The sequence below is a fragment of the Capricornis sumatraensis genome, chromosome 12, assembly GCF_032405125.1.
Source record: "Capricornis sumatraensis isolate serow.1 chromosome 12, serow.2, whole genome shotgun sequence".
Taxonomy (NCBI): Eukaryota; Metazoa; Chordata; class Mammalia; order Artiodactyla; family Bovidae; genus Capricornis; species Capricornis sumatraensis.
In genome coordinates this window covers 87,094,213-87,114,480 of record NC_091080.1, presented here as the reverse complement: position 1 = coordinate 87,114,480, position 20,268 = coordinate 87,094,213, and the positions used below count along the sequence as shown (strand labels likewise).

Below are 20,268 nucleotides of genomic sequence, written 5' to 3'. Positions count from 1 at the left end.
ACTATGTTAGATTTAGCATAAACCCTTGAGGTAGAATGGATGTTGAAGAGTCCACATCCATGATTATTACTCCAAGCCATAACTTTGCTTTAGTCATAAGGACAGATGATGATACCAAAGGTGACATGATACTGAAGATGATGGGTAGGTGTATCAGTCAGGGTTCTGCAGAGAAATGCAAAAAAGAGAGAGAGATAAAAGGAGTTTTATAGGAATTGGCTTGCATGGTTATAGAGGCTGAGAAAAGTCCCCTGATCTACCAAATAAAAACTGGAGACCCAAAAAAGCAAGTGGTATGATTCAGCCCAAGGCAGAAGTCCTGGGGTGTCAGGGAGTTGTGCAGTGCAGGGAGTTGTGGATGGTCTCCGAGCCCAAAGACCCAAGAATCAGGAGCTCTGATGTCTGAGGGTGAAGAAGATGGACATCCCAGATCAAGAAGAGATGGGGAGTTTGCTCTTCTATTTGTTCTATTTGAGCCCTCGGTGGATTAGATGATGCCCAGCCAATTGGGGAGGGCATATCTTCTATCTCTTCAGGCTGCTGATTCGAATGTGAATCTCTTCCTGAAGCATCCTCACAGGCACTCAGAAATAGTGTTTTACCAGCTGTCTGGGCATTCCTCAGCCCAGGCAAGTTGACACACAAAATTGACTACCACACTAGGTAACAAAAATGTGTATACAGCCTGTATATTAGACATTAACAGCTTCTCCTGACAGTAGAGAGAACTTGAAAAATATTTAATGTATTTTAAACATCCAGCTAATAATTTTGTGTTCCCTGTGAAAAAAGGTAATCAATAGTTCAGTCTAAAATACTCCAAATTCTACTAATAATTAGCAGAATCCAAATCAATGAGATTTTCCTGTATAAGTAAACATGTAGAAAAACTATTTGTGTGATGGGGGTATATGTTGATAATTTTATTTATTAGCTTCATGGCTCTGGACTTTCCTGGTGGCTCAGACTGTAAAGCATCTGTCTACAATGCAGGAGACCCAGGTTCGATCCCTGGGTTGGGAAGATCCCCTGGAGAAGGAAATGGCAATCCACTCCAGGACTCTTGCCTGGAAAATCCCATGGACAGAGGAGCCTGGTAGGCTACAGTCCATGGGGTCGCAAAGAGTCAGACACGATTGAACGACTTCACTTTCACTTTCATGGCTTTGTTCATAATGATGAGTTATTTAAAACTAGGGTCATTCTTCCAGTAAAGGAAAAGATAATCTGTGATCCCTGGAGAGACAGCCACCAGAATTTCTGACTTAGCTTATATGAGTTTCAGTTTATGATTTTAGGGTACCTTACCATGAAACAAATAGTCAGACATGACTTAGCCACTAAACAATAACAACTATGAAACAAAACTTAAGGGGCATCAGAATCACCTGGAGAGCTTGTTAAAATTCAAATTTCCAGGCCCCACACCTAGGGCATCTGATTCAGGAAGTCTAGGGTGGGATCTGAGATTTTGCATTTCTGGTCATTTTGCATTTATGATCATTTTGCATTTCTGATCAAAGTGATGCTGATGCTGTTGGTCTGAGCATTGCTAGACCAAGCCTAATCATTTGAGGTAGAAAGGATGCTGGAGGGTCCACTTCCATGATCATTTGCTGCTGCTCTTTAGTCACTAAGTTGTGTCCAACTCTTTGCAACCCTATGGACTGTAGCCCACCAGGCTCCTCTGTTCATGGAATTCTCCAGGCAAGAACACTGGAGTGGATTGCCATTTCCTTCTCCAGGGGCTCTTCCTGACCCAGGGAGCCAACCCGAGTCTCCTGCATTTGCAGGTGGATTCTTTACCTCTGAGCCACCTGGGAAGCCCTCTGTGATCATTCTTGTTGTTATTCAGTCACTGATTCGTGTCCAGCTCTTTGTGAGCCCATGGACTGCAGCACACTAGGCCTCCCTGTCCCTTACCATCTCCCAGAGTTTGCCCAAGTTCATGTCCATTGAATCAGTGCTGCCATTCAACCATCTTCATCTTCTATCGCCTTCTTTCATGATAATTATTTAAACCAAAATTATGCTGAGAAGCATTACCCTAAAATGTAGGCTTTTCTCTTGATCAAAAACAAACAGCTGTTAAATAATTAGGACTTATAGAAAGCTATAGTTTATGGCATTGGGCATTGTTCTGTTGTACCTCTTAAATTTCCATATGGATGTTTTCATTCTTGTCAAAACTGTCATACAGAGAACAGAAACTGATATTCCTTGTAAAAGGATATAATCTTAATCTGCAACTTTGTCAAAATAGACAGTCAAAAGTAGACTTCTGGACAGATTTTTGTGGGGAAAAATCCCTCATTCTCCTAGATATGAAAATAACTTACTTCACTTTATCAGTGGATTGATTTATTGAATGAATGCAACTAGGTAATGAATTATTTTGTAATGTGGATAATGACTTCCCAACTTATCTCTACATTTAACTATGTTTTCATATACTATATTGGATTTCCTTAAATTTCAAGGAGAGTTCTTACATGAAATAGGTCCTCAGTGACAGTTGACTCACTGTTTTCTTATATTTCAGAGTTGATAACTATTCAGAGAGAACAAATGCTTCATCAATTACATCTGAAGGAAATGAAGAGTACTTTGAAGACAGCGTTCCACCACCAGATGAACCACCACGGGAAAGTACCAGTGAAAGTAGATTTCAAGTAAGTCACTTTAGCGAAAGTCATATGACATCTTCAGATGGGACTAGCTCATCATCTTTGTCACTATTTCATTCGGAAGTACAGGAAATTTTGCTAAGGTGTAGCGGGTGCCCTAAAAATGAATGCGAAACAATACAGTTTTCATCAAAGAAATTATTTTCCATAATGAAAAGTAACAGAAGCAAAAACAGGACGTTTTCTTCTGACTTTAACTTTTCAAGAACTTCGAGAATCATTATAGAAAGTGAAGATCTAGATGTGGCACCATGCCCTCCTGCCCATCTATTTCTTTCTAGAGACCAAGTCAGACTTCTGGAAGAAAATGTGAGAAATCAAAGCCCTCCAAAATCCAAAGCCACGTTAGAGAATAAAACTACCTCTCGGTCCCCAACCTCTCTAGAGCCCTTGATTCAGAATCAACCTTCTGCTACAATGGACCTTTCTCCCCAAGCACAAGCTTCTTTTTCCAAACAAAAGGCTACTCAGAATCAAGGATTTTCCAAAGCCCAATTTATTGGTCAAGCCCACCAATTTTTTAACAATCAGTCATCAGTCAACAGGCAGCCTGAGAGTGAGGCCAGATACTTTGCTCTGCCTCAAGATTTGGTGAGGGAACCACTCACTAGCAGCACCCAAGACTCCTTCCAGACTGCAGACATGGATGGGTGCCAACATCTGGTCCAAGTTCCACAGTCTGCTGAGACTCAAGATCCAGTCAAGGGCCTAGCGTCTGATACAAAACACTCAGATGAGGCCCAGGATTCTGTCTGGTCTGAAGAGTCAAACAAGATTAAATATTCTATCCCAGTGCAAGACACTATTTTAAAGGATGCCAGACATCTGGTTTTACCTCTGAGCCCAAATTCAGTTGATAAAGTGATGCCACAACAAGAGCATGTTAAGAGTGAAGGCCAGAAACAAATTGCTTCCTCAACATTAAACCAGTCTCCTTCATATGGCTCACTGCCTCTCATGACCAGGCAGAAAAACAGAAGAAAAACCTCACGTGGTAAAAGTGAACTTAGCCTCAAAGATCTGCCTCAGAAGTCAAAGAAAACACCAGTTTCACAGATACTTCAGACCACAGCATGTCACACTTCAGAGTGCAGCCAGTTAAGATATGAGCATAAAACTAAGAAGAAAGAGTTACATCAAAGAAAAGGTGTATCAGGTATAGCGTTGCATTTTACGTATGCTTTCAAGCTTGTCCCTCCTTATATTAGGAAGTATTACAGGAAAAGACAAGCAAAATTCACTCCACGTTTAACAGAATGTAGAGATTTTCTGCCGAAACCAGATCAGTCACTATGTGCAGAGAAAGTTAATTACATAGGGTCTGTTGAGGAAGAAGGAACCATGGGGAGTACTGAAAATGAAGAGCAGAATGGCAGAAACAATAAAGAACTAGAAAACATTTCACAAGAAATTCCATCTCAGCTAGAACAGTCTTTCATGGTCAATACTTATCAACAGAAAGTACCTTGTCCTTCATTAATAGAAACAAACAGGATGAATAAAGAGTCTCTTGACGATCCAAAGGAAATGGATATTGGAGAGTCTTGTGCCCCAAATAGCGAAACAACATCTGACCTGCCTGTAGCAAGGCAAGAGACACCTTTAGAAGAAGCCATATCAGAACCTTTGCAGAAATGTGTTTCCTCTCCCCAGATGGAGTCAGACAGAAACATGAAAACATGGGAGGACCTACGAGGTTCAGAGAATTCAAATCCTGCCCTTTCAAGCAGAGAGGAGTTACCAACGAGTATATCAGAAATGCAAAGATGCTTCTCACAGGGGAATACAGACAGAAAAGATCTTCTTGAAATTGTTCTGGAGTCTTCTGACGTCAACTTGTTCATTCCCCTAGGAACCGAAAAGCATAAAAGCAGTGGACAACCAGCAGTTGTAGAAATTCAGGAGAGGCCAGAGGATGTAACTGAGAAGGAAAAGAATGCATTAAGAGTTCACGTGATGGAAGATGACATAAGCAGAAGTGAGGAACTCGAAAGCAACACTAGAAGCAACATTAACAATATGCAAGATGAACGAATACCTCCTGCGTTTCATGAGGCCACTCACACTGCCCTTTCTTTACCACCTTGTATGAAAATCCAGAGTGGATTAAAAACCAAGATGGATACATCAGAAATAGGACTTAGGTTTTCTGCAGTAAAGCCAGACGAATTACCAGATGACAGGAAAATATATTTTTCCTTTGAGAAGAAGTGTCTAGTTAAAAAACCACAAGAAGACAACAGAGAGGAAGAACAACAGGCTCCACAAGAAGCAGCTTGGCAGCTAACGCCAGGTTTCAGGTTCAGCCTACGACTACAGCAGAAGCCCACGTATGTCCAACTGGAACCAGGACAGAATAGTTCAAAAGGTCGAACCACTCAAAATAAAGACCTCGATGTTTACCCACAAACTCTCTCTACAGAGACAACTGTGCAGACTAACCCACACCCCGTGATGGATCCATTTCAAGTTGAGGTGAAGCAAAGCACAGACAGACCTACAGGCAGGGAAACTGCAGACCCAGTGCATCCTCTCACCGTGTTCGAGAGCTTGCCAGTTTTGACTGAATCAACAGAATGTGGTATCCCTTTGGGTGGAAGCCCTGAGAAGTTCCTGGATGCTCAGACTGCAGAAGAAAAGCAGGACTTAGAAGGAGTTTTACCTGAAGTTGCCCTGGGGTCTTTCCATAGGCATATGGCTCCTTTATCAAATTTGGAAAGGAAGAAAATCAGAAAAAAAAAATCAGGAACCACAAATGTACTTGGTTTCAAATGTGTGATTACGAAAGTAAAAAAGCCACCAAAATGTCGCAGAAGAAGATTAAGAAGCAATTTCAAAATCATGATTAAATGCATACTTCAAGATAAATCCATGGCAGATATGCTTCTGAATGTTACTGACCCTTGTCTGTCTATTTTGCCCCATGTTAGAATGCACAGCAGATTAAACATAGGGAATCACGGTCATACCGAGCTAAAACAAGAGACATCAGAAGCTGAAAGAGAAGAAGACTATTTAGATATCATTAATAAAGGAAGTGACTCTGGAAACACACTAGAAGCAGCTCGGTTGCAGGAGGAAGTGAGTGGGGACCAGGAAGCTTCACCAGAAGCAGTCCTTGAGGATCTCTGGAACCTCAGATTGGATGAAGATCCAGAGAAAGAGCTCAAATCCATGAAAGAAATGCAACAACCAATCACATTTGCAGAAGTCATGGCAGAGCCTATTCACATGGCCACAACAGGGCCAGTTCATGTTGAGAATATGGAGAAAAGCCTGATAGCACCCACAGATTTAAGATGCACTGAAGATGATTCTGAGATATCTGCTCCCACATCAGAAAAATCACTGATTGGAGACCCTTTAAACCAAACAAGAGAAAGTGATGTACCAGATGATGGAAGTGATACCAGGGAAACAGGTTACTGTTTTGCAGCAATGAAGGCGGAACGACCCGAAGATTTACCAGCAGTTTTCCCAGAGACTTTTAATTGCCACATGCCTGTCTTATCTCATTCTAAAGTGAAGAAAACTAGAGTAAGATTTTCACACAGAGAATGTAGAGTGAACTCCAAGTCTGTACCTATGAAGGCATGGAAGCCATCCATTTCACACATGTGTGATATCACGGGTCATCAAAGAAAGAAACTGGAATCTGACTTTAAGGCCAAGTTCAAAAAGATCGGCCAAGCTAGTGGACTGGAATATGAATTTCTAAACACCCTTTACTCTCCTGTGCATAGCAGGTTACCAGGAGCGATAGAGAGCTTCTCCCATGTTCAACCAAAGCTCCGGGGTCTAGCCGTTGAAGAGAGACCACTGTATGTTGATTTTTTTGATGAGAGAAATGCACTCTGTGACAGAGATGAAAAAGGACAAGATGTAGAGGAAAAGGAGCAAAAGACTTTGCTAATAACAGCTCCGCAGCATACCCAGTACCTCTGGATCAATGGATGTCGAGGAAAGGAGACTCACCTTGCTGAACCAGATGCAGGCCTGCACTGTTTAACACAGGAGCAAGATACACAGCACCAAACATGCTTCAAACAAGCTGCTTTGCAGACTGAAGTCCAGATGGGTCCTCGAGAAGCTAAGGAACTCCTGAAGACCAAGAAACCAGAAGATGACCTAACAGCCCCTGCGAGTCTGGAGGTTCTACCTCCCGAGGCAGGGAACTCAACACCTGTGAAACTTTTGAACATTCCAACAGAGTGTGGCGTAGCCTCTGGTGGAAATCTTACAAGGGAACGACGTTCTTATTCTGTGGATAAAAATTCAGCGTTACCAGAAAGTTTGCAAGTGACCTTCTTGCAGTCCTCTGGTTCTGTTGACACTTTCGTTTCTAAATCTCAAAGAAAGAAAAACACACTAAAATTAGCAAGAAAGCAAACAACAGTGAGTTGTAGATACAGAGCTATGAGAGAACAAAACCTATCCACTCTGTGTATGCTCCCTGGCAGGCAGAGAAAGGCATTGCAATGCAATTTTCAAATGAAGGGTTTACAGCAAAATAAAAACACAGGAGATATGTGTTCACCTGTCATTCTCTCCAGGGTGCCTGTTTGGCCCAACACCAAAATGAGCATCAGATTAAATGTGGAGACAGATACCCAAAGGATAACAAGGCTTGATCATACGCAAATGCAAGAGAAATCACCCAATGAAAGAAAAGTATGTTGCCCAGCTTCTGTGGATATGAGTACTTTACCTAACAGTGTGAAAGACAGGAAGAAGAAGGGGGCAGGGGAACAAGATTTACCAGTTCCAGAGAGTGGCCAAGGCTTCATATTCAGCACATATCAGGAGCAGGATCATGACCTTATCAAATCAGATGAGGGGCAGAAACGAACAGGAAGCATAAATATCCATGTACAACCACAAACACATTTTGCAGAGAGTATTTTGAGCTCTGCTTCATGCCCAACATCGGATCCATTTCAACTGAGAAAGCTAGAGAGCGATGCTAGATTTTTTCCTCCAACGTCAGCAGAAGCAAAGTTTGATGAAAAAATATTTTCTGCAAGAGAAGGTGGTGTTCCATCTGAGGCAAACCATCAAAAGGAACAAGCTGGTGGAACTGAAAAGGAAGAGAAAGTGACTTTAGATTTCTGCATGGCTGCTTTATCCCTATCCAAAGGCAAGAGAAACTTCAAACAATATTCAGACATGAAAATCTTGATGAATCCCAAATGTGGAATTTTAAAAGCAAAGAAACCACCCATTTCACACATGCTCAATATCAAGGGTGGTGCTAGACAAAATCGTAGGAAAGAATTGGGGTATAACTTGAGCACCAAAATGGGACAGGTAGGTCAGGGTACAAAAATGGCAGAGGGCAGGGACTCCCTCCTGAACATCATCTCTGCCATTAATAGATATAGTGACCGAGAAGGGGAAAAAGACATGTTAGGAGAAAAAAGACTCAGTTCCGAACAACTAATGCAAAATATACCCCCACACGAAGGGAATGTGACTCCAGATGACCCCGAAGAAGGTGATCTTCAAGATGAAGAAAGTGAACAGGAGATGTTACTAAAAGTAATTCCACAGCACAGCCAACATTTCATACTTTGTTCAGACCAGACGAAGGAGCTTGAGCTTCACACACCGGGAAACAAAGGATGTGGGGAAACTCTGTTTTTTGCCAAACAGGACATCCCCCAGCGCACACCAGATCCAGCGCAGGCAACACAGCCAAAGAGCAGCCAGCAGACACAAAGCGGCACAGTGTGGTCAGCGAGTTCAAACCTTCCTCTTCTAAAGTCAAACGAATCACTAACCGGTCAAGTTGTAATTGATACAATGAAATGTGACGCCCCAAGTGATGAGAGCCGCATGGGAGAGCTGGATGATCATGGTAAAGAGGAAAGGTCAGAGTTTAAAACAGATCTACAAGCACCTGTCCCTGAGTCTTCAGCTACTGCCACACCTGATCCCCTTGACCCTAAACAGGGGAGAAAGACATATACATGTAGAGCCTTAAAAAGTAAAATGAGTCCCAAGTGTGTTGTTATGAAGGCAAGAAAGGCACCAGTGTCACAGATATTTAACATCCCTGGGAATGGCTGTCTGAAAACCCTCCCTTCGAAAGCCCTGCGATCACAGATCGTTGAGTTTTTGATTGAGATAAAATCCTCTGCGGCGCTAGAAGATATTACTGCAGAGAGGAAGGAAGGAGGAGCCCAAGAATTGCTGGCAGCAATGCTGGAGTTCTGGGAGGCAGCCACACTTGCTTTACCTGTGTCGAAAAGAGAGAGAAACCACTCAGAACTTACAGACAAGATAAATAAAATGAGGCCCAAATGTATCACTTTGAAGGCAAAGAAGACACCGATTTCCAAGACATTTAATGTCACAAAATGTGGTGTGCCACGCCGTGGTAGGCAATTTGAAGGCAAGTTCAAAACCATGAGGAAACAAGGTCAGCCACTGACAGTCGCCACGTCGAAGGCCACTTCCTCTCCCATGTCGGTTTCACTGGACATGAAGGTGCATAAGAGAACCAAAGTAGAGACAGACATGCCGGGGAAGACGAGGTTCCATCCTGAGCTACAGCGGCAAGGGCACTGGCCAGATGGAGGGGGAGCCTCGTGTCCCCGTTCTAGGGCCGAGAGGGAAAAGGCCAGGAAGGAACTCAAAGGCCACGGTGGAGAAGCAACGCCTCGGAATTTCCAGCACCTCACTTCCAGTGCTCACCATATTAAGGAGGCTCGCTGTGTGAAATCCGATCTCAAACGGAAGTATTCAGCAAGGGGAAAAATCCCGGAATCACTAACCATAGCGGAGGAGCTGCAACAACACACGTTTTTTGCACAAAGTGTGTTGCGTTCTGTGTCTTCCTCTATTTTGAATTCACTTCCATCTGAGAAGGCACCAAAAAGGACAAAAACACAGAGGTCAAGGATTTTATCTCCAGCGACAGAGAAATCACTCGGCGACTCTTTAGCTGTTAAAGTACCAAGTGACCTCCTGCCTGAGACAGACCCAGCAAAGGAATCTGCTAGTTCTAGTCCAGAGGGAAAGAAAGAATTACAAACGGATTTACAAGGCAGAGCCCTACAGTCTTTCGGTATCTCCAGGCCGGATTCATCTGAAATTAAAGGGTTGAGAAATGTAGCACTGATCCCTATGTCTCAAAATGGGGAAGCTCAGATGGCGTCAGTTTTGAAGACAACTAATACCGCTAGTCCCAGTGCCCCCAGCCATGGAAAGGAACTGGTCTACACCTTTGATAACATGGCCAAAGAGTTATCTCAGAGTATGTCAAAAAAATTTATGAATACTTCTTTTGCAGCTACACCTGTTTCACCTGCCACCAAAACACATAAAAAACGGAAAGCCAAGAAAGACCTAGTCGAAGTCAGTATTATACAGCTAAAACCAGAAGACAGGAAAAGAGTGTGTAAAAGGTGCAGCGCCTTGGGCACCACATCTCAGTCAGGACGGCAAAATGAAAGAGAGGGCAAGGAAGTTGCATTCAAAACAGAAAGTAGAAAAGATGAAAATATGCTTATTACAGAGCAAGACATGCAGCAACAAACACTAGTTTCAGAAAATACACTGGAGTCTACCTGCTCTCCTCTGATAATTCCATTTCAAACTGAAAAGGTGAAGAAGAACATCCCACCATATACAAACATACTGCATAGAAAAAGTGAAAAGATTTCATGTGTAAAAAGAGAGAAAGCGATGGTCAATGGTCTTTTAAGTGATGAGGCAGGGTGTAGGACTCCATCTGCTGGGAATCCCACAAGGAGGCTGGATGTTTCCAGTCCAGCTCCCCTACAACCTGGAGAAGAGAAAGACATAAAAACTCAAAAAGTAACAAAATACGCAGCTGATCAAAATATCCCACTTCCCAAGTCAGGGATCTCAGCGCTTGGAGATTCACCTATTGAAAGCTATAGAAGGAAAGTGGGTGCTTCTATTGTCAAGAAACATAAAGAGTTGCAAAGAGATTTACTAACAATATCCACAACGTCTGTTTTGTCTGAATCTAGAAGGCAGAAAAAAGCACTAAAATTTCCAGAACGGAAAGATCTTATGGGTCCCAGATATATAACCATGAAGACAAAGAGGCCTCTTTTTTCACAGGTGCTTAATATCACTGAGCATGGTCATCAGTACTGTGAAAAGAAACAGGAATGCTATTTAAAGTCTGTGATAAAAGACAGGCAAGAACATAAATGTATAGCTGATGCATTTTCATCTCTCACACCTGTTTCAACGGATAACAAGATAGATATTGAAATTGATAGCACACTCACAACAGGGACAGATCAACCAAGAGTACAAACACACAACCACACCTGCCCAGAGCTAGAGAAATCACTGAGTGTTGGGGAAGCATGGGAGGCCAATTTGATTGATACACAAAGCAGATCCAGCAACACAGGGGGAGTGAGTGTGCCACATGAGAAGGAAAAGGAAAACGTCCCAGAAATATCAGCAGAATCAGTTCCACACGAGAGCCAACATCTCCATTTCACTTCTCATCATGTGAAAAATCTTGGCCCTTGCAAATCAAAACCTAAACTGGATAGTTCAGAAGGTAGAAGTACTTGGGATCTGTCTTGTGCGGCACAAAACATGAGGCAAGAAGGACACATTAGAAAAACTATTTTAAAGCCTGTCTCTAAAAGCGTGATGACTTTAATTCGAGTCCAAACACTGAAGAAAGTTCTTCACACTCAAGAGGAAATCCGACACATGGCAGATCTAAAGACCCCATTTCCAGAAGCTAGGAAATCAGAGACTGGTTCCTTACATTGCAGTGGTGTCTGGGATGGAAATCCTAGGAGGAAACGAGATAATCCTATTTTTAAGAAAAAGGCAAGGAGTCAGAGTGACTTACTGGGAACAGTCTTAAAGCCTTTAGGTTTCTCCAGCCTTGATTCATCTGAGCCTGAGATCCAGAGTCATACAGCAGAGGCTGTAGGCAAGAAAAGCACAATGAGTCCCAAGCAGGCAGCTCTGGAGGCAGGGACACTACCAGCTTTACAGGAGCTTAGCACGAGGTGTCTTACCGGAAACCATAGAGAGAAAAGCCACAAACTGAAGACCAAGGCAAGAGAGAAGCGATGGAATGAAGGTGCGAGAGAGACATTATTCCATGCCAGTGAGGGAGCTAAGAGTCCACCAACCATGTTAGTGACTGATAAACTCTCATTTGATACAGCAGTGAGGAACAGTCTGGATAACCATGGAACACTTCACAAAAATCTAGGTGATTTTGTTACAGAAAAAAAGGCAGAGCTGGACAAAAACTTAGCCACAGTTCTCCTGGGGCCTTTCGATTTATTCATGCCGGTTTTATCTGACTCTGAAAGCCAGATAAACACAGTGCAAGAGAAAATCATACCAAAATGCAAATGTTCGGTGATGAAAAAAAAGGAGCCACTCATTTCACAGCTATTTAAAATCAGTAGGCAATCTGCCACAAAACAGAGGATGAAATTTAGATCCAAGGTAGAAACCAAAATGAAAGAGATGCACTCAGGTAAAAATGCAACTGATATGTATACAAATGCCACTTACTTCGAAGTGGATACCTCCAACATTAGAAGGCAAAGCAGATTCCAAACAGAGGCAGACAGAATATCAGGGTTTAATCCTGTACAGCCAACACACACTCAGCTGCCTGTCGAAGACAGAGTGGTTTTACAGTCACTTAATGCCACAGATCCTGCTGCTTTAAGCATTAACAAAGAACAGGAGATAGACACACACAGAGAGAAAGCTGTGTTAAACACAGACCTAAAATCTACAGATGCTTCTCCATCTATTCCACCACATACAAAAATGGAGCAGTCACCTAACACCTCGAGTAACTATGAAGAATCTTCTGAAAAGAGAAATGCCCTAAAGAAAGCAAAAGGTATGGAGGAAAAAGAGTGTGAACAACAGGTCTTGTCTGGAACACCTTCACAATATACCCAGTCACTTGAGTTTCTACAAAAGAAACAGCAAGAACTATGTGTCTCAGGAAACATCCAGAACTCTGCTTATGCTTATACACCTCCATACCCCCAAATCATAAACCATCAAGCTAATGCGAAAGCAGCAGGTGTAGAAAGCACTGTGCCTACTGAACAGGTAAAATCAAAGGCAAAGAAACCATTTGTTTCCCTGATGTATAATACAGCAGGGCATGGAACCCGAAACCATGAAAAGGAGACAAGGTTTAACACCAAGAAGCAGAAACCAGGGTTCCAGCAAGATAAAATTGAGGTAGACTTCTCTCTGAAAACTATCTGTGACCCTGAGTCTATTCCACCTCAAATTCAAGAGTTGATGGAAGCAGAAAGGGAGAAAGGCAAGCCACCAAGGCCGGAGAAATCTCTGAACCCAAGACAAATAGCATTTTCACAGTCTCTTGCTAAGAGTGCCAAATCCAGAAGTAGGAAAACCCTGAGACAGTGTATCAGAAAGCAAGAAGAAAATGGCCAAATTGCTTCGCTGGACCTCTTCCCACAGTGTAGATATCGATTCGTGATGAGACAGCAACTGAAGAAGAGCCCCACCCATGTCAAATACATAGTAAATTTGAAAAGAGAAGCACATCCTGCTCAACCTTCACCAAAGAGAGCAAGCTGCTCCACCACATTTGACATCTCAAGAGTGAGAGTGCACACACAGCGCCAGCGCCTCATCGCCCTGGGAGTAAAGGCGAGAGACAGAGACAAGGCCCAACCTCCAGTGTCGACTCCGCAGAGGACGGAAGTATCTGAGAAAACAGATATTTCTTTAAGTTCAAAAGGACAGAATATGTGTCTTCCAGAGTCAGACGCTTCTCAAGAGAAGACTTGCAAGGAACAGGATCTGCTGAAAGAAGGAAGTAATTCAAGGACACTGGTGAAGCCTACTTTGTACTCCATTACGGAAACCTCTCATTTGGAAAATACCATTCCAAATCAACTGGCAAGAGATGGCTTAAGAGAAACTGATACCTTACAAGGTTCAAAAGGACAGACATTTCTTTGTGCAAACGCAGAAGCCCGGCAATATACACCTGCAGTGGAGATCGGAGACGTGAAACCAGATCCCATTCCGGAACGTCTCCTGGATTCAGCATCTTGCCCCAGTGGGGAACTTCATGTGAGAGAGGCAGGAAATGCAACACGGAAAGAAAAAGTTAGCATCCCTGTTGTTTCAGACGTCAATCTATGGGAAACCGAGATGCCAAAGTTAACGAACCTTCTATTAACATCAAATGAACAGAAAATAAACTGTTCCGAAAAAGGGAGGACAGAGCAGCGAAACAGTTCTAACCAGAAGAAAGGAAATCTTCTGGAATTCATTTCCTCTTGCATATTGTATCAACTCCATATTGAAAGGCGAAAGAAAGAAATGTCAGCCAAAGGAATGAGTTCAGCGGTTTTGAGTCCAGTGGTCCAGAAAGCATCAAACACAGTAGATACTCCAGTGGATCAACGTCCGTGCTCAGGAAGAAGAAAAGGACATCAACAGGAAAGTACACGCAAGGCTCTCCCAACATCTCTTTCTCATTCTATAATGAATATATTTCAGATTAAATTGCCAGGAGTAATGAAGGCAGCAAAGGAAGTCGATAGTCCAAGGCACCACAGTTCAAACACAGAAGGAATTGGTTTGCCTGGTGCAGGAACAGAAGAGCAACCAGAACGCGTACAACGTATTTGGCCAAATCTTGCTTCTGATCCTTCAAGAGATATATTATTTCAAAGTAAGATGCCGTATGAAAAGACAGTATCGGAAGAAGTAGTTAGCACTGTGGAGTATACTCCAAGTACAGAAGGACTTGGTTCACATATTACAGGAAAAGGAGGCCAGCAAGAGAAATGGATGCCTGAGACCCTTCAAAAGTCCGCATCTCACCCCCAAGCAGGTCTCCACCAAACTAATATCTCAGTGCAAGAAGTAAAGTTTGATGACACAAGTAAGATGCATTCCGAATATTCAACTCCACAGGCTAAGGAAGTATTAAAAGGAATGGATGTTATTTTTGGATATACACAAAAAAGTGAAAAAGGACAGAACTTACCCAGCGTGGAACAAAAGCAGCAGCACCTACTGATTCCCTCTGAGAATTTTCCCTCCCTGAGAATTCCCTCTGAGCATACATCTTACCCTCAAAACAATCCCTGGCTCCTGCCGCATTTAACGCCTCAGACGAAAGAAGCATTATCCGAAGTAGGTAATGTGTCGAGCAGGACAAAAGGATTAGACTTGATTTCTAAAGAACAACTAAATACTCAACGTGAGTGTGGCCTGGCATGGACTGTACCCTCAGCTCCTCCAACGCAAATGACGAGACAAAATACAAGGCCACCTTTAGAATCATCCAGTGAAACTGCAAAATATCAGAATGTCTCACTGATAAAAGGAAAGAAATTTTTATATGGGGAGCAGATAATTGATTCAATAACAAAATTTAGCTCCCCCAAGCTAAGTGTTAGAAAGAAGGTGCACTTACGTAAAGCACGTCGAAAAAAACTACGAAAAGAGGTGTGTCTACCTGGATTTTTTTCACATTCTCTTTCTATCCATATGCCTCCTTTGCCTGAAAATAAAAGACAGAAGAATGACCTAAAACAAGAAGTTGAGAAAGACATGGTATCCACCCAAAGGACTTGGGAGAAATTGATATTTTCAAACATATGTAATACCACTGACTGTGGTGGTCCAGGCAACAGACCAGAACTGCCGAGGAAGATAAAAGAGAAAACGGTAAATTTGAACCATAGAAAGGTTAAACCTGATTTGGTTGTGACAGATGTGTATGAGTCCATCTCTTCTCTCAAACTGAATCTAAAGACAGCTGATGAGATTACCTCAAATAATGTAAAACGAATTAAACAACTTATATCGCAGAGAAAGGAGAAGATTAGAATAAAGGGAGTCGATGAGAAAGGAACAGTGGATCCCAACATTACCTTGAAGGCAAAGAAACCATCACGATCACACATGCTCAGTGAAAAGGAATTGCCAGGGCAGTTGAACATTATAAAGCAAGAGAGCGAGGGGCAGGTAGGCAAAGGTATGTCAGGTGTGAAGCTGACAAACTTGTTTGCTTCTGTACCATCTCTGTCACCTCTTGATTTGAATTTAAGAACAAAAGGCGGAAGAGATTCGTCAAGAATACCACAGAACTGCCTTCCACCACTAAAGCTCCAGGCAACATCAAATACCAGGAAAGCGTCATTTGCAGAGTCAATTAATAGAGAGAGTTTCAGCGACATAATACAATCAAAACGCTGCCCACAGCGAGAGAGGGAAGACGGAGACAATATGGTATATGAGGAAGATAAAAGGGGCTGCCAAAGGGCCACTTTTAAAAGGAAGAAAAAACTTTTCACACACACACCGCATGCAAACGAACCGCAGTGGGACAATAGAGAGCGAGAGGAAATGATACAGGAAGATGAGAGAGACGGAAATGTAGTTCTGAATAAGCCCCATGCCTCCATTCCATCTTCTCACCTGGAGCAGGGTCCTGGAGCAAAAGAAGCGGCATCGCAAACGGTATCATGGTTCTGCCCTCCATCACTGACCCTCCAGGAACTGTCAGATGCAGTGATAGCGTGTAAGGAGCCAGCTGATGATATTTTAAGCAATGTAGCAAGATCAAAATATATGTCACAGGAAAATGAAGATAGAGTGGACACGGCTTTGAAAGAGATAAGGCATCCCCAAAGAATGCCTCTGGAGGTGAACCAGTCTCCAGTTGCCCAGGAACTGCAGTTGAACATCAAAGAAAAAGAGGAAAAGGTGCAGCAAGATAAAGGTAAACAAGTCGGGATTCAGAGACAGTCCTGTGTTTGCATCTCTTCTCCACCTTACTCTGAAGTGGACACAAGATGGGGAGGAGAAGCAGTCTTGCTAAGAAAAACAAGATCCTGTTTTCTACAGCCCAAACTCCAGGAGTCAGCAGATATGGGAAACGTACCATATGAAAAGTCTGTTCCTGGTGATATCTCAAACAGGGTAAAACAAGCTAAAGAACATGCAATCCAGGAAGAAGAGGAGAGAGTTAATATGGAAGAAGTCGTCCTTTCGAAGAAAAAGAATTCAACACTATCACAGAAAATCCAGCTGGACGTCAAGGAGCAAAAGAAAAAGATACATAGAATTCAAGGTGAACCAAGTGTGATTTTCATCTGTACTTCCAGACCTGCCACTTCTTTTAACTTGAACACAAGAATAATAGAAGCAGATGACAGAGCTAAAGTAACAAGATATTCTTGTTCAGAACTACCCCACCAGAAATCATCAGATGTAGTGAAAAAAGCAAATCGAGAGTCAACTGAGATAGGTATCATAAGTGATGTACAAGCAGCAAAGGACTTTATGCCCCAGAAAGGAGAGGATCAAGGAGAAACAGCCAATGTGAATTATATGAGGCACTCCAAAGAAACAAGTTCCAAGGCAAATGAGTTCCCACTTCCACACGTTCCCAGTAACCCTGGGAGCCACAGCCCCCAGACTAGAGATAAACCAACAAACAGACGAGAAAACCTGGGTCATGCACAGGAAAGAAAAAGCGAACTAGATGAGGTCCTGACCGGACTTTGTCTACCTCAGTTTACATCAATCAAAGGCGAGAAGGAGAACCAAGGAGCTCTCAAATCCTGTCTTCCGCCGTTATGGCGCAGGAAGTCATCAGATGCGCAGGAGTTAAAAGATACAGTGTCACCTCTGAGTGAGATCTCAAGCGATTCAAAAAGAACAAAATACGTGACGTGGGAAGAAAAGGATAAAGCAAATATTTTTGTGAGGGACCCAATGCATCCCAAGTCCTTATCTCTGAAGGTAAGGAAATCCCCGCTTTTCAGTGTGCTCGAAGCAAAGAAACTGCAAGTGAACATTAAGGAGCAAGTGAAACGGGAGCAGAAAGGGAGAAGGGACACAGTTGTGATTCTGAGCAAAATCTGCCCTTTTGTCACTTCAACTCATCTTAAATCTGACACGATAAAAGAAGGCAAAGGTGGTCCAGGAGTCCTAAGGCACTCTGGGCCACATCTCAAGATCCAAGCCTCACGGCCTTCAGTGCAGAAAGCACCTCTAAAGTCAACTGATAGAAAGAAAGAAAGACAATATCCGCCACCAACAGAAAGGAACAGAGCACACGCAACAGTTGTGAGAGGCGCGGTGCATGCCAGTGGCTCAGACTTCAAGGCAAAGACGTCATCCCTCTGTCATGTGTTCGGTGTCGCCAAGCACGATGCTCTGAGCAGGAGAAAGGAAACGCGCGCAAGTGCGGAGGAGAGCGCAGAACAGGGGCGGGGGCGAACAGGAGAGCCTGGTGTGACTCCAAAAAAAGCCCCTCCCGCCTTGCCTTCTCCAGCAGACCGTGGACTGGATGCAGGAATCAAAGAAGACAAACACTCGCCTGCAGTCACGGGATTCTCTCCACCCTTTCAGCTCCTTGAGTCATCGGCTGCAGGGAAAATCAGGCATGCAGATTTCAGTCAAGGTATTAGCTCGTGTAATATAACAGTAAGAGCTAACGGACGTGTGTCGTATACAGAGACAGAGATCAGAGTGAAAAGAAAAGACGAGAAAGATAGAAAACACCCCAAAATCACAGCTGTGGAAGCCCAAACACCCCCGCTTACACATTTACTCAGTAGAAACAGACTGCCTTTGCATGTCAAAGAGCGAGGGAAGGAAATGCAGGATGGCAATGGTGAGCTGGGAATGGTTCTGAGGGAAACTCGTGCCTCCTTACCTTCTCTATCTTCCCTGAGACAAGACACTAGCAGAAATGAAAGGAAAGATGCAGAAAGAATAACGCAATCCTGTTTTCCACCACTGAAGATTTTTGATCCACTCCACCTAAACACAAAAGCAGATGCTAAGTCATTTGATGGTTATTTGTTAAAAAACAAAGTTAGACTCAAAACAGATAATGAAGACAGAGTGCTTCCAATATCTGTGCATCAAAAGGCAACAGAATTACCACTTTCACACAGATGTGATACCAAAGAATCACAGTGCAAAATGAAAAAGCAAAAGAAAATGGTACAGAGAGAGGACAGTGAACTAGCTACAAGACTGAAAAACATCTGTACTTCTTTACTGACTCTACCATATCTTAAATCTGATACACCAGAAGGAGAGAGGTACGTGATAAGAATCACAAAATTGCCTCCCCCACAAGCAGAATCACCTATTGTACTTACACACAACCTAACTGACCTTCAGGGGAAAACTAAAGGGAAGGTTTGGGAAGATAAACAGGAGCCAGGTGATGCCGTGCACACTGAGACCTGTGCTTCTCTCTCTTCTTCTCTTCGCCTTGATGAAAACACCAGCATAAGAGAAGAGGGCATGTCAATGCTACCGAGATCCTCTTTGCCCCCAGTAAACTTCCAGAAATCACCAAGTCCTGAGGAAGTGATACATGTAGAGTCAATGGCAAGTGATACTGTCATTAGTCCCCACAAAGAAAAATATTTGCCCCGGAACAAGAAAGAGGACAGAGTAGAAAGAAGAAACTTTGTGTCTCCCAAACATCAACGAAAGGAGATGCAGGAAAGTAAAGATGAACCAGGTATGGTTCTGACCAAATTTTCTACTTCATCCCCATCTCTCTCTGCCCTCAAATTGGATAAAGCAGTACAAGTGGATGATGAAACGCTAGTATGTACAAGGTCTATTTTGCAGAGAGTATCATTTGGAGGGAAATTATATACAGACACAACTAGCGGCGATACCACAGAAGAGGCTCAAAACCTGACCAAATCTTCTACTTCATCGCCATTTCTCCCTGCCCTCAAGTTGGATATAGAAGTCCAAGTCAATGATGAAATGCTAGCATGTCGAGAATCTGCTCTGGGGAGAATGTCGTATGCAAGAGAAGAAGTACATGCAGAGACAATTAGTGGTAATACCATGAAAGATGCTCAAAACCCGACCAAAATTTCTCCTTCATCACCACTTCTCCCCACCTTCCAACTGGATAAAGACGTACAAGTTGATGACGAAAAGCTAGCACATAGAAGGTCTGTCTTGGGAAGACTGTCATATGCAGGGGAAAGAGGACATACAGATTCAATTAGTGGTGATATCACAAAAAGTGACCAAAACTTGACCAAATTTTCTGCTTCATCACTGTCTCTTCCTGCCCACAAATTGGATAAAGAAGTTCACGTCGACGACGAAACGCTAGCACGTAGAAGGTCTGCCTTGGGAAGACTCTCATATGTAGGGGAAATAGCACATACAGATTCAATTAGTGGTGATATCACAAAAAATGACCAAAAGTTGACCAAATTTTCTGCTTTGTTGCCATCTTTTTCTGCCCACAAATTGGATAAAGAAGTTCAAGTCGATGACGAAACGCTAGCGTGTAGAAGGTCTGGCTTGGGGAGAATTTCATTTGCAGGGGAAATAGTACATAGGGGTTCAATTCATGGTGATACCACAAAAGATGGTCAAAACCTGACCACATTTTCTGCTTCATCACCGTATCTCTCTGCCCTCAAGCTGGATAAAGAAGTACAAGTCAATGATGAAATGCTAGCACTTAGACGGCCTGTTTTGGGGAGAATTTCATATGCAGAGGAAACATCACATACATATTCAATTAGGGATGATA

General features: G+C 42.9%; 1 protein-coding gene across 1 annotated transcript in view; it reads left to right on the top strand.

The window, feature by feature from the left end:
- The window catches only part of CCDC168 (coiled-coil domain containing 168), a 34,012-nt gene that overhangs the window by 7,712 nt on the left and 6,032 nt on the right, over window positions 1–20,268 (top strand). Inside the window, exon 4 of the mRNA XM_068984377.1 lies at window positions 2,543–20,228. Within this exon, the coding sequence (XP_068840478.1) occupies window positions 2,543–20,228 (17,686 nt within the window). The remainder of the gene's footprint in view (window positions 1–2,542; window positions 20,229–20,268) is intronic.